At 42.2% G+C, this 12,671-nt stretch overlaps 1 protein-coding gene across 1 annotated transcript in view; it reads right to left on the minus strand.

Annotated features, from left to right (window-relative positions):
- SV2C (synaptic vesicle glycoprotein 2C) overlaps positions 1–12,671 on the minus strand; it is a 219,335-nt gene that overhangs the window by 25,779 nt on the left and 180,885 nt on the right. The window contains exons 5-9 of the mRNA XM_041753202.1: positions 9,954–10,087; positions 9,417–9,506; positions 6,016–6,126; positions 5,493–5,581; positions 1,519–1,677 (exon numbers count right to left, since the gene is read on the minus strand). Of these exons, the coding sequence (XP_041609136.1) occupies positions 1,519–1,677; positions 5,493–5,581; positions 6,016–6,126; positions 9,417–9,506; positions 9,954–10,087 (583 nt within the window). The remainder of the gene's footprint in view (positions 1–1,518; positions 1,678–5,492; positions 5,582–6,015; positions 6,127–9,416; positions 9,507–9,953; positions 10,088–12,671) is intronic.

Below are 12,671 nucleotides of genomic sequence, written 5' to 3' on the forward strand. Positions count from 1 at the left end.
CATAGGACACTCTCATTCCCATGAACGTTTATTTTCTTACAGCCAACAGGTATTCCTTGAACCAAGCAGAGCAATGAGAGAGCTCTGCTTATTTTTAGAAAAATGTACAATGTACAATGATGAAACCTTTTGGGTGCTGCCTGGTGGGGGATTCTAGATGGTGAGGATGGTAACAGTCACAATGATCCTAACACCTTAAAAGAGCCTACAACTCAGATCTGCTTGTATGAGAAGGACTTCCAGGAGACATGGATCGATAATCAACAATAAAAGTTCAATCACCTTCCAAATAAATATACATGTTTTACCGAGATTCTGATACTATTTAAATGACTAATCTTTATATTGCTAATGTAAAACAGCTACTAGTGGTGACTGAATAATCAGCTTAGAACTTTAACAAGCATCATTTAAAATATGTCAGAGGCACAAATAGCTCAGGCATTTCTAATGGAGCAACAATACTTTAAAAAATAAAGGAAGTAAATTTTTACCCTGCAATTACAAGAGCACGTGATTCTAAGGTTTCCATGGAAAAACAAGTGCAGACTTGGGTTGGTGTTTCATGTGGGAGAGGGATGGTGATCCTACGTGGCTTGCATAAGGATTAGGCCCCTCTCGGGATTGCCAATTTAAACAATTTCTTCTACTTCCTAATTCTCCCTTTCGTTATATAAACCAAAAGTATCCTACAGAATTCTTTTTCAGCCTTCCAAGTGGTTTTCCCCTGGAGAACTTTGTTCATTTTTTAAAAATTTTTACTTTTACCATTTCTGCATCTGGGACAATTTCCTAAGAATGATGCAAACCATCACACCAGCCATTATTTGTTCAGACAACAGCTAATTGAGAGAAACAAACGGCCTCGTCTATCCCTTATCTGCCCTGAAAGAATGTATCGGACTGCCTTCCTGAGCCCATTCTCTCTCCTTGTCAAGATGCATTCCAGATGCCATCTTCAAAAATGTCCTTTGCTAACTTATTTCATATTTTCAAAGCCCTGCACTTTGGGGAATCATTCCTGTTCTGTGGTGACAAGTCCTCCTGATACAACATGATGCCAATTCTTGACCAGCCTAGTGGAGAAGGAAGGGCTTCTGAAAAGCTGTCCCCTCTTTCAGGGGAGGGAGGCAGGCATCAAATCACACTTGGATTTCTTCTCTGGATTAACTAACACTATAACCCAACTTGTTTTCCTCGTACTCCTCACTCTTCTCTTCTATGTCTTGTTTCTGTGGCCTCTCCAGTGTCTCTCTAAATTTTCTTTTCATAGTAGTCCATTCCACTATTTAACAAATGTGAAATGGCTATTTCAGAAATGGTTTTAAGTCAAGTACTGATACACATATACCCTTTTAAAGCCCATTTGGGAGTGTTCAGTTTCAGTTTGAGAATGACTAACGTACAGACTCAACCAAAACAACCAAACAACTGTGCATGCTTCTATGCAATGAAGATTAAGAAGAAATACATTTCTCAGAACACACAGCAAAGTAAGTTATGTCAAAGCTTCTGGACCTGCCATTCTCGTATTCCGCTCCAAGGTGAAGCTGATTTGCCATTGTAAAGTTAACACTGAAGTTTGAAATTTTCTCTCTCTCTATCTTTTGAATTGGCAACACATTCGACTGCAGATGTTTAATGACATCAGGGAACCACACAGATAAGCCATAGTACCTGCAAAGAAAAGAAATGTGAGTACGTAAAGGTACCAGCACACTGGTGCCAGTGACTGCCCCCCTGACATCTTCAGAGAGGTAGTAGTTCCTGGAGAAACACTTCTGATTCTGACTGGCTCCCTGCAATATTAGGAATCACCCAACAGTAATTTGTACTGCCCCCTCTGTCCCATGCTGAAGTTTGCAAAAATCACGCTGGAGAGATGGCCCGGGAAACCCCAGGTATGCGATTCCTGCACTCCGCCTTTGGGAAGGGACCTGCATTCTCTCTCAACACAAGGCTTCCTGGTCCTGATGTTTTTCTCTTTAACCCAGGCTTCCTGAGGAACCCCATCTCCTAGTCTGCTGGTACAAACTCCTGGTGTCCAAGAACTGTGTCATTAAAGAATGACCTCTTTACTAATAGGGAATATTTCTTGGTTCCTACACTACTGTGATACTCTTAGCTCAAGGGCAGAGACCCATTTCTCAAGTGGTTCAAGGCTGGGAAGAGCGTTATTCAGGTTATTGTCTGAAAATCTAGGTTATTTCCACTTTCTGCCTTACCCTCTAATGTATTTTTCTAGCAGGCAACAGCTCAGTTGTGCTGCTGTGCTGTGTAGTAACCACATGTGGCTCCTGAGCAGGTGAAATGTGGCAAGTGCAATCGCTGGATCATGGGGTAGCTCTATTTTTAGCTTTTTGAGGAACCTCTATGTAGTTTTTCACCAATAGCTGCTCCAATTTGCAATCTTACCAAGAGTAGGAGGGTTCCCCTTTCTCCATATCCTCACCAACATCTGTTGTTTCTTATGCTGATTTTAGCCATTCTAACAGCTTTGAGGTGATATCTCATTGTAGTTTTGATTTGCATTCCCTGATGATCAGTGACAGTATATTTTCATGTGTCTGTTGGCCATCTGTAGGTCTTTTTTGGAAAAATAATGCCTATGATCCAGCAATTGGAGTATTTACCCACATAATACAAAAGTACTAATTCAAAGGGAAACATGCACCCTGATATTTATAGTAGCATTATCTATAATAGCTAAACTGTGGAAGCAGCCCAAGTGTCTATCGACTGATGAATGGAAAAGAAGATATGGGTGTGTGTGTGTGTGTGTGTGTGTGTATACACACACGTACATGGAATATTGGCCATAAAAAAGAATGAAATCTTGCCATTTGCAACAATGTGGATAGAGCTAGAGTGTATTATGCTAAGTGAAATAAGTCAGTCAGAGAAAGACAAACACTGTATGATTTCACTTGCATGGAATTTAAAAAACAAAACCAATGAGCAAAGCAAAAAAACAGAGAAAGATACGAACTAAGAAACAGACCCTTAACTATAGAGAACAAACTGATGGTTGCCAGAGGGGAGGGGGCAGAGGACAGGTGAAATAGGTGATGGGGATGAAGGAGCATGCTTGTTGTGATGAGCATCGGGTATTGTATAGAAGTGTGGGATCACTATGTTGTACACCTGAAACTAATTTTATATTGCATGTTAACTAACTGGAATTTGAATAGAAACTTAAAAAAAAAAAAAAAAGAAATGTGGCTCGTCCAAATGACATGTGCTCTAAGTTTAAAATACCAAATTTGGGGACTTAAGAAAAAAAAGAATGTAATATTAAGTCATAATCACTTTTATATTGATTAAATGTTGAAACTACACTATTTTGGACATAATGAGTTAAATAATATACATTATTAAAATTAATTTCATCTGTTTCCTTTTATTTTTTTTTTAGTGTGGCCGCTAGGAGATTTAAAATGACATATGCAGCTCACATTTTATTTCTATTAGAGAGTACTGCTCTAAGTTGGTGGTTCCCAAAGTAGGGTCTTTAGACCAGCAGCATCAGCATCACCTGAAACTTGTTACAAATGCAAAGTCTCAGATGCTACCCAGAACGGCTGCATCAGAAATTCTGGCAATGGAGTCCTTTGGGTGATTTTTCTTCTTTTTTAAGATTTATTTATTTATTTGAGAGTGAGGAGAGAGAGAGAGAGAGAGAGAGAGAACACAAGTGGGGTGGGGAGGGGGAGAGAGAGAAGCAGACTCTCTGCTGATCAGGGAGCCGGGGGCTCAATCCCAGAACACCAGAATCATGACCTGAGCGGAAGGCAGACGCTTAACCAACTGAGCCACCCAGGCACCCTAAGGTGATGCTTCAGACGCACTCATGTCAGCTTGAGGTGCCCCACCTCTAATACCAGAGTGATGACAATGCCCCCTTTCCTTACTCTGGTTAAACAGGATGCAAAGTGCAAAGTGCACATAGTGAGTGCTCAAAAGACTATTCAGTGTTTATCATTGTCACTGTCATCAGGATTTCTAAAACAACTCTGCCTCAGGATTCCATACATCTCCAGCCCCTTCTTTTCACACACCATGAATGAACTACTGTGGGGGTGTAAATGGCGGCCACTAAATCAGAAATGATTCAGGGATGCAACGTCTATCACACTTCTCTCTCCGCATATACTGAGGACAACAATCTTTGAAAATGGCAACCATGAGGGAAGCACGCTAGCCTGGGACATCAATGACGTGGAGGAGTTTCAGCTAATTTTTCATTTATTCAGTGAACACTTACTGAATAGCGACCAATGCTAGGCACTGTTTGACATTTCAGGGATATTACAAGGAAACCATAAAGCTTAAAATGTGGTCAGTAATAAATAACGAAATGTGAGCAAACCAGGTATTATGAGGTAAGTCTCCACATCAAGGGGAGAACTTCCGAGTGGCTTATCTTTGTACCCAGCTGAGTGTTTAGCATGTAGTGGGCACTAATACATGTTCATTTTCAGCCTTCTCTGCCTTCACTGATTAACGCATGTTTTAGAGCTTGAGTGGGAGTTACTTTACATATTCTCAATCAACCCCCTTAAGTCAGAAATCAGGGCAGAGAACTTGGTAGCGTCTCCAAGTCACAGAGCATAATGAGGTATTAGGTCTCCTGATCCACACTTTCCTGGTCTTCCCCTTTACTACATCTCATGGCACTGTGGAAGATCAGGCATCTTTAACCACTCTCCCGTTTTAATTTATGGATGTTTCCAGATGGAACCTGCAATGTAGATGCTGGGCTCTACTAGGGCATTAAGAGCCTACTGAACTGAAAGTGTAGGGTATTACCTAACTGCCCCTTTGAAAAAAAATGGTAAATTACGCAAACTAGAGTTGGACACAAATATTCTAAAGCTGTTAGCAAATAAAATCCCAATATGTTCTTCCTACCTCCTCTTTCCTTAGAAAAGGAAAACCACCACATATATGGTGGTTTTATTCATTTAGTAACGCCTTATTGAGTGCTTACCACGTGCCAGGGGCACACAGCAGTGAACAAAACAGTTTAAAATCCTGTTCTCACAGAGCTCCCACAGAGGGGGAGACACAGCTTTATTCTCTACAGAATAAAGAAGGTGGAAGGTGCTCTGAGGGACTCATAAGGCTGAGAAGGGGGCAGAGAGGGCTGAGGGCAGTGACCCTGAGAGGGTGACATCTGAGCAAAGCCTCCGACGAGGTGAGGAAATGAGCCACACAGTGTCTGGAGGCAGTGCCAAGGCAGTGGCCTGAGCAGGGAGCCGTTGGCCACGGTCAAGGCCCCATGGGGCTTTCCAAGGACTATGGGTTTCACCACCCAGCGTTATGACGAACTAAGGTAAGTTGCTTATAAAACTATAATGGTCAGCAAACCTAAACTGAAGAAAAAATCTTTCCTGACACCTTAACAGCGTCAAACAGTGTATGAAAGGAAAGCCATGTGACTGGGTGGAAATGTAAAGATTTCACTCCCCGAGAACTTAAATATTACTTACCCGAAGGACAGGGTGAACCAAACAATTGTAAGCTTTATCGTATTTTCCCTGACGGGGTAGTTGAAACATCTCATGAAAGTCAACCAAATCTGTGAAATATTGAAGAGTTAGTTTTCTTGTGCGGCTATCCAGTGACCCCACTCCCCAATCCCCTTCACCAGTTATAAAAACAACCCTGAGTTTTCTTTCAGCCAGATTCACTCGAACTTACAATGTAAAGGCTGAAGGCTATTGGAAACCAAATCCTGCAAGTTTCACTTTGTAGCTTCCTGAAAGCCGATGGACAGAGTCGCCAAAAACCTCAGTGTGCCCCGCCCCTGCCAAGACCCCTCGCCTAGCACCTTCCCTTCCCAAAGATGGAATGTCTTGGCTAGGCCGCTCTTCCCGGGGGGGGTCCTTTTACCTGGTCCTCGTGCAGGAATCAGGTGTCCTGGACAGCAGGGAACTGTGACAATCAACCCTGCCTCTGACCAACTTAAAATGCAACAAGTTGGCCGGCAGTCAGGGCAGGTTGGTTACTTACTCCATAGAGTTCTGTGCGGATCCGAACAAAACATCTCCTGTACCATGTTCCTGTGTCACTCTCAATTTCAATCAGTTCATCTATTTGTTTTGGGGTTTTGATTCTGTTTACCTGTAAAGAGCAACACAGTGCACAGTGCTGAGTTCTCTTCTCTGAAGGCCTAGGGTTTGTTTTTAAGGGAGCAAAACCCAACTCCCACAAAAGTAAGCAGATATCTGATAATCATTCCATTCCTATATGAGACCATGGGAATGAGTATACAGATCCCGACATCACTTAAAAGAACTGCATGAGCAATGAATAGGAGAGAATACCATGGAGCAAAGGGAGAAGAACAGGAATGATGGAATAATACGAAATTGAAATGCCCTTCTATGAAGCATGACCATAAAGGCACACATTAGCCAATAAAACATTCAGAGAGATTAGCTTCTGGAGTAAGAATTATTTTGCTTGGACCGAAGTGATTGTACATACTTTACTTTGGAGCCGACTGATTCGATGAATTTGGTCCCTCGACATAGTTCTTAAAGCTTCCTCATGCAACTTGTGTTCTTAAAAGTTATCTTTATATTTTATGGCCCTTTCTTCCTTTTCCTGTAGCCTAACCCACAGTGGCTGGTCAGCAAATAACCCACAGGCAACCATGGTGCAAAGTCGAGGGAATGAGCTTTGCAAGCATTAACATGGATTCCTCAGTGACAGAAGGGAAATAAATGATGGGAGTTCACTGTGAAAAGCTGCATCTAGGAATTAAATGAGCCTCTTTTGCTTGGGAAAAGAACCTAGGCACCTCAGAGGCAATGCTTTCAACACAGAGAATGAAGCCTGAAAAGAGAGAGAGAGAAAAAAAAAAAGAATGGTTCCTTTTGTGGACTTGTCCCATCCTCTCCTGTTAGTCAAAGTTTACTTAGCTTTTGAGAGAGGACACAGAAATCTGCCCCAGTGTCACCCCTGCCAGGGATAACTTTTGAACACCTTTTTCTGGTGCTCTGCCCACATCCAAAACAGCGCTTCTATTGTGAAAATCCAGGTACCAAGGTTGTCTTTTTGACAGTGGTGATTTGGGGACTCTCAGCAACTTCCAAATTATACAAAGTAAGCGGTAGCCTGTTCCTAGCTATGTAAGCAAAGCGGCATGTATTTAATGAAAATCATGTCTGAGTTAAGTGTGGGATTCCCAATAGAGTCAGCTCAAAATAATCCATGTAGGCATTATTTTGTAATACTCTAGATTTTTTTTTAAATCACAGAGGTGTTCTTATCACTCAACATATTACTTTTGGGAGGCTTCCTCTTTTCTATTCATCAATATTTGTTTATTCATCCACAAGCATCCCCTGGGTACTAGGTCCAGCACTAGACTACAGAGATGCACACATAAAATATCACATCCTCTAAGCAATTACCATACAAAGAAAAAAATCTCTAATAGAGATCTATATTGGATGGGAGAGATGTATTTTACAGAACACCCAAGTTGACTTGGGAATGAGAGAAGCCTTCATGGACTAAATTGGAGCTGGGGCTCATGGAGAAGTATGTTATTTGCCATGTATGTAAACCACTTGGAGGACATTCTAAGTGTGAGAGATACCATGTGCAAACATCCTGAGCTGTGAGAGAAAACAAAATATTGGCCAACTACAAAGAGTTTGAGATTCTTGAAGAATAGTTCAAGGGCAGAGGGCAGTGAGTGATGAGGGCCAAAAGAAATCACTGGCAGTAGGGTCAAAAGTAAAGAGCAATGTGCAGTGATATTTAGGATGCAAATAATAAGACAGAGTGATTTCTTGAATATTATGGGAATAAAGGGAAGAAAGAAATAGAGTAGTTTTAAGGTTTCCAGTTTGGTGGTATTTTCTGGTAGAATTTAGTAAAAAGAAGATGCTTGAAGACTCAAGGTGGTAAGTTCAGACTTAGAAACTAAGATTTGAGGGGCACCTGGGTGGCTCAGTCGGTTGGGCATCTGCCTTCGGCTCAGGTCATGATCCCAGGGTCCTGGGATCAAGTCCTGTGTCGGGCTCCCTGCTCAGCGGGGTTGCCTGCTTCTCCCTCTTCCTCTCCTTCTGCAGCTCCCCCTGCTTGTTCTCTCTCACTCTCTCTGTCTCAAATAAATACATAAAATATTTTTTTTAAAAAAGGAAACTCAGATTTGAAAGGACATAGAAGGACTTCCACAAAGCCCTTCAGCATGTATGTCTGGAGCTCAGAAGAATGGTCCATTAGGAGATAGAGAATGGGAGTCAGCTAAGGAAAGCATAAGAGGTTAAAAGAGAATTAGCTAAAAAAATAGAGTTGTGGAAAACATTATTTAAGGTAAGGGCATAAGAAGAAGGGTCTAAAAAGGAGGCTTTGGCACAATGCATGCAGATTTGTTGTATTATAGGCATAACAAGGAAAAAGACAAATTTGTCATGACAGGATCATGTAATGACTTTGAAAGTCACCCAATAAATGACTCTGAGGTTACCTATTATTTTGGGGGTATTCCCTCCTGTTCTCACCTTATCTACTAAAAAACATGGATGACTGTATGTGAATTTGGTAACTCAAACCTTCTGGAAGAAAAAGCAGGTGAATAGCATGGTGAGGCCCTGGAGACTCTCATTTTCTCAGAAAATCCCTTTGTTATAGGGTTTATCCTCATCTGGCTAAGAAGGGTTGAGTGACATTGAGTATTTGGATGATGCCTCAAGATTCCTCCAGCCTTATGATCCTTTCACTTAAAAAAATTCTTCCTCTGATGAGCATCTGCTTAAAAGAAGGGTCTATTCAAAGGCTTCCAGGTCCTCAGTGGAGGGCCATCCATTACTGATATTCATTTTTCCATACATTGCACAAAAAACTTTGCTAATGAAGAATGTGTGATAATTTAGATAAAGGCCAAACTGAAGTCTATATGTACATTATGAAAAATTTGTCTCCTAAATAAAAATGAAATAAGTAAATCACATGTCAGTGGATTGTTTAATATGTTTTAACACCTATAGTTGATTTTATTTATAAGACACTGAAGATCTTTTTTATGCCTCCCTATGTCTTACCGTAGGTCTGCCTAAACCTATTTCAGACAAAACATTTATTAGTCTAATTGTAGGACTGCCTAGGTAAAAACATTTAAGCCATTGTTCCTTCCAAAAACTTCCATCCATCTAACTTTCATTAATTTAGATTGGCTTTCCCCATTGAGAATAAACTTTGTAACTAGAGGATGTAAGAACATTCCATGCAGAGTGAACGGCACATACAGAGGCGGTGAGTACAACATGTGCAGCAGAAATAAAAGGAACTGAAAGACGAGAGTAGCTGGTGCAGAGAGAAAAATTTATAATCTGGCCTTTTCAGAAAAGGTTTCCTGGCCCCTGGTATAGAAGATTCACTGAGAAGCAGGTACTCACCGAGAAGACTTTCTCAGGCTGACCCCGTGCTCTCATGTTTGTGTCATGAATTAACTTAAGGATCATCCATGCTTCATCATGTTTTCCAACCTAAGAAATGCAAATAGATGGTGAAGGGCTAAAAGGCACAACACTTACAATCCCTGATTTTCCAATATCCATCTTGTGTTGTCAGATCAAATTGGCTATAATTGTGCAAATGGGGTATCCCACTGGATAGCCTTAAGTACGTTAGCAGTTCAATGGATGTGCCTATAACAAGAAAGAGCATCTGTGGCTGCTAACATTTTTTGTATAAAAAAGTAAGACAAAGTCTCTTCATTGAGTGAAAAGTTGCTTGAGCAGGAACATTAGTGCTTTTGGACATGAGGCAGCTTTTTCACACACTAGTCGTTTAAAGCATGTCTCCATGAAACCAATACCCCATGGTTCCCTAGTAGCAAGGGGAAACGTTATCTCTCAGAGAGGCCAACACATTTCCTTGGCATTAACGGGGAACTCTTTCCAATGTGTGTGGCTCCCTTGAATCCACGTTACCTCCAACAAGAACCGTGGGCTTTCAGGCATGAACGTGAGGGCCACCACTGAGGAGACACAGGGGAGCGCACAGACTATCACAAACACACGCCAGCTGTGAAACTGGTAAGCTGACCCCATGCTGAAGCTCCATCCTAGAAAAGAAAGAAGGGAAGAATGAAGGAGAATGCCTCTCAGATGGCCTGCGAGGAAAGCGAGGACCCCCTCTCTGCCATCACTGTGGGGGTCTACACAGCAAGTGTATTAGCTGTCTTCTTAAAAAAGATTTTATTTATTTATTCATGAGAGACACAGAGACGTAGGCAGAGGGAGAAACAGGCTCTCCACAAGGAGCCTGATGCAGGACTCAATCCCAGGACCATGGGATCACGCCCTGAGCCAAGAGCAGACACTCAACCACTGAGCCATCCAGGAGTCCCTGTATTAGCTAAGTCTTTTTTTATTTTTAAGGCTTTTTTTTAAAGATTTATTTGTTTATTTATTTAATTATTTATTTATTTATGATAGATACAAAGAGAGAGAGAGAGAGGCAGAGACACAGGAGGAGGGAGAAGCAGGCTCCATGCTGGGAGCCCGATGTGGGACTCGATCCTGGGACTCTAGGATGGTGCCCTGGGCCAAAGGCAGGCGCCAAACTGCTGAGCCACTCAGGGATCCCCCTTAGCTAAGTCTTAATACCCACAGAAGAACAAGCCAATCTAGGCATTAGCCACAGTGACCAGCTCAACTTTACAACCACTGACTGCAGTGGTGAGAGAAAGAAACTGGAGGGCTCAGGACTTAGGGATGGGGGTACATGTGTGTTTCCATACAATCGAATTCTAAAGGCCATGATAAATTAATTTGGAATGCTTTTTCCAACAGACCTCTGTGCTGGGGCATGTTCTGTTTGCTCCTCTAGATCCTGCCCCCCTTCTCTCCACCCTGGAAGTGACGGGAAATGGATTGCTATGGAGGGCAATCACCTGGCTCCCTTGCCCATTGGCTTCCCCTGGGCCTGGGAGGGTGGGAGCGGAGTTCTCCCTTCCCTTGGCTGCGTGCAGATTTGGCAGTGGGTGTGCTCATCTGCCGGGACCTGCTCTGACAGCCATAGCTATTGTCAGCTCTGGCAAGCCCTCCCTCCTGGTGCCCTTTGGGGCAGAAGATGCTCTCCTGCTAGTAGCTCCTAGGTGCTGTATCCTTCCCTATTGGTTTCTTTTCACTGTTTCCATGTGACTCTTTAGTGATCCCTTGTGAGAGTGGTTTTCTGCCAGCACCTTGACCAGTACAAGTATTAAATGGCAGTGTAGTATCTCTCCATTTGCACATGTTACAAAATAGATCAAGAGAATTTTAAATTTTCAAATAGTGTTTTTACTATAGCAAAAACAAGTGTAATGGGATACAAACAGAAATCTCCTTAAAAACCAAAAGGGAGCCAATATTTGAAAGAATATAAAATGGTTGAAAGCTAAATTCAAACATTCTAAATGACAAATAATGAAGGATACCACATCTATTTGAAAACAGAGAGCAAATTTATAGAGACATAGATGAATTACATGAGGCACAATTGTAGTTTCTGGCAATACTTGGCATTTATAAGGCCTTTTGTGAACAGAAGTCAGGTATTTTACATCCCATCCCAGGAGAGCAGTGTACTTATTATTTACATGGGAGCCAAGTGAGACTCTGAGGGTGATTTCCTCAGGGTCACAAAGATGAAGTTACATATCAGAATCTTCACCAGGATCGGCCGCAGAATCGTATGCCACAGCCAGCCTCACGTCTATGCACACTTACTCATAAACACAGACTGTGTGGACAAAGGATATAAGCGTCAATGACATGCTCTATCAGTCTTAGGTCAATCAACATTACCTGCGTATTTAATACACGCGGGTCATATGGAGTGGTAAACTATTTAAACTAAAGGTTTAAATCATAAACCTTAGGAGAGGACGTCTACCCTCAGGGTTTTATGTAGCAGAAGTTCAAAAGTCTCAAATATGCAAAACACAGAAACACTTCTATGATGGAACAGAAAAAAACATACCTTGTTCACTTCACATTTCATCTGAGATCTTCTTATAAAGAATATCTTTTTTCAAAGCTCTAGATCCTATCACTTTACACATTGGATGGAGAAAAGCTTTCGAGGGCCGAGTGAAGCGAATGCAGTGCTCTCGACATCAGGCTATGGCGCAGGACTACATGACAGTAGCGGATAGCGCAGGAGGCTAATTGCGCCAGAACAGAGCTCCCTCCCTGCCCAAGGAGGTTCTATCCCCGTGCCAGACCTGTCACTATGTTACCCGACATGTCAAAGGGACCTTGCAAGTGGGATTCAGGTTAGGATCTTGAGGTAGAGAGATTATGTCCTAGGGCGGGGCCCGACCCACATGAGGAGAAGAGCCTTTTCATAGGAGAAAGAAAGAAGGAGATGCGATGAGGAAGGTCAGAGGTCAGCTTGGAGAGAGATCTGCAAGTGCTCTAGTGCTGGCTTTGCAGATGTAGAAGGGGCCATAAGCCAAAGAATGTAGGTGGCTTGCAGAAGCTGGAAAAGGCAAGGCATGTATTCTCCCCTGGGGCCTCCAGAAGCCCTGCCACCTCATTTAGACTGCCAACCTCCAGAATTTTAGGATGATAGACTTGTGGTGTTTAAAACTGGTAAGTGTGTGGTGCTTTCTTACATCAGCATTAAGAATGTCACGCACCTGGCATTTGCAGTTACAGCTC

Source organism: Vulpes lagopus, chromosome 4 (genome assembly GCF_018345385.1).
Source record: "Vulpes lagopus strain Blue_001 chromosome 4, ASM1834538v1, whole genome shotgun sequence".
In the NCBI taxonomy this organism is placed as follows: domain Eukaryota; kingdom Metazoa; phylum Chordata; class Mammalia; order Carnivora; family Canidae; genus Vulpes; species Vulpes lagopus.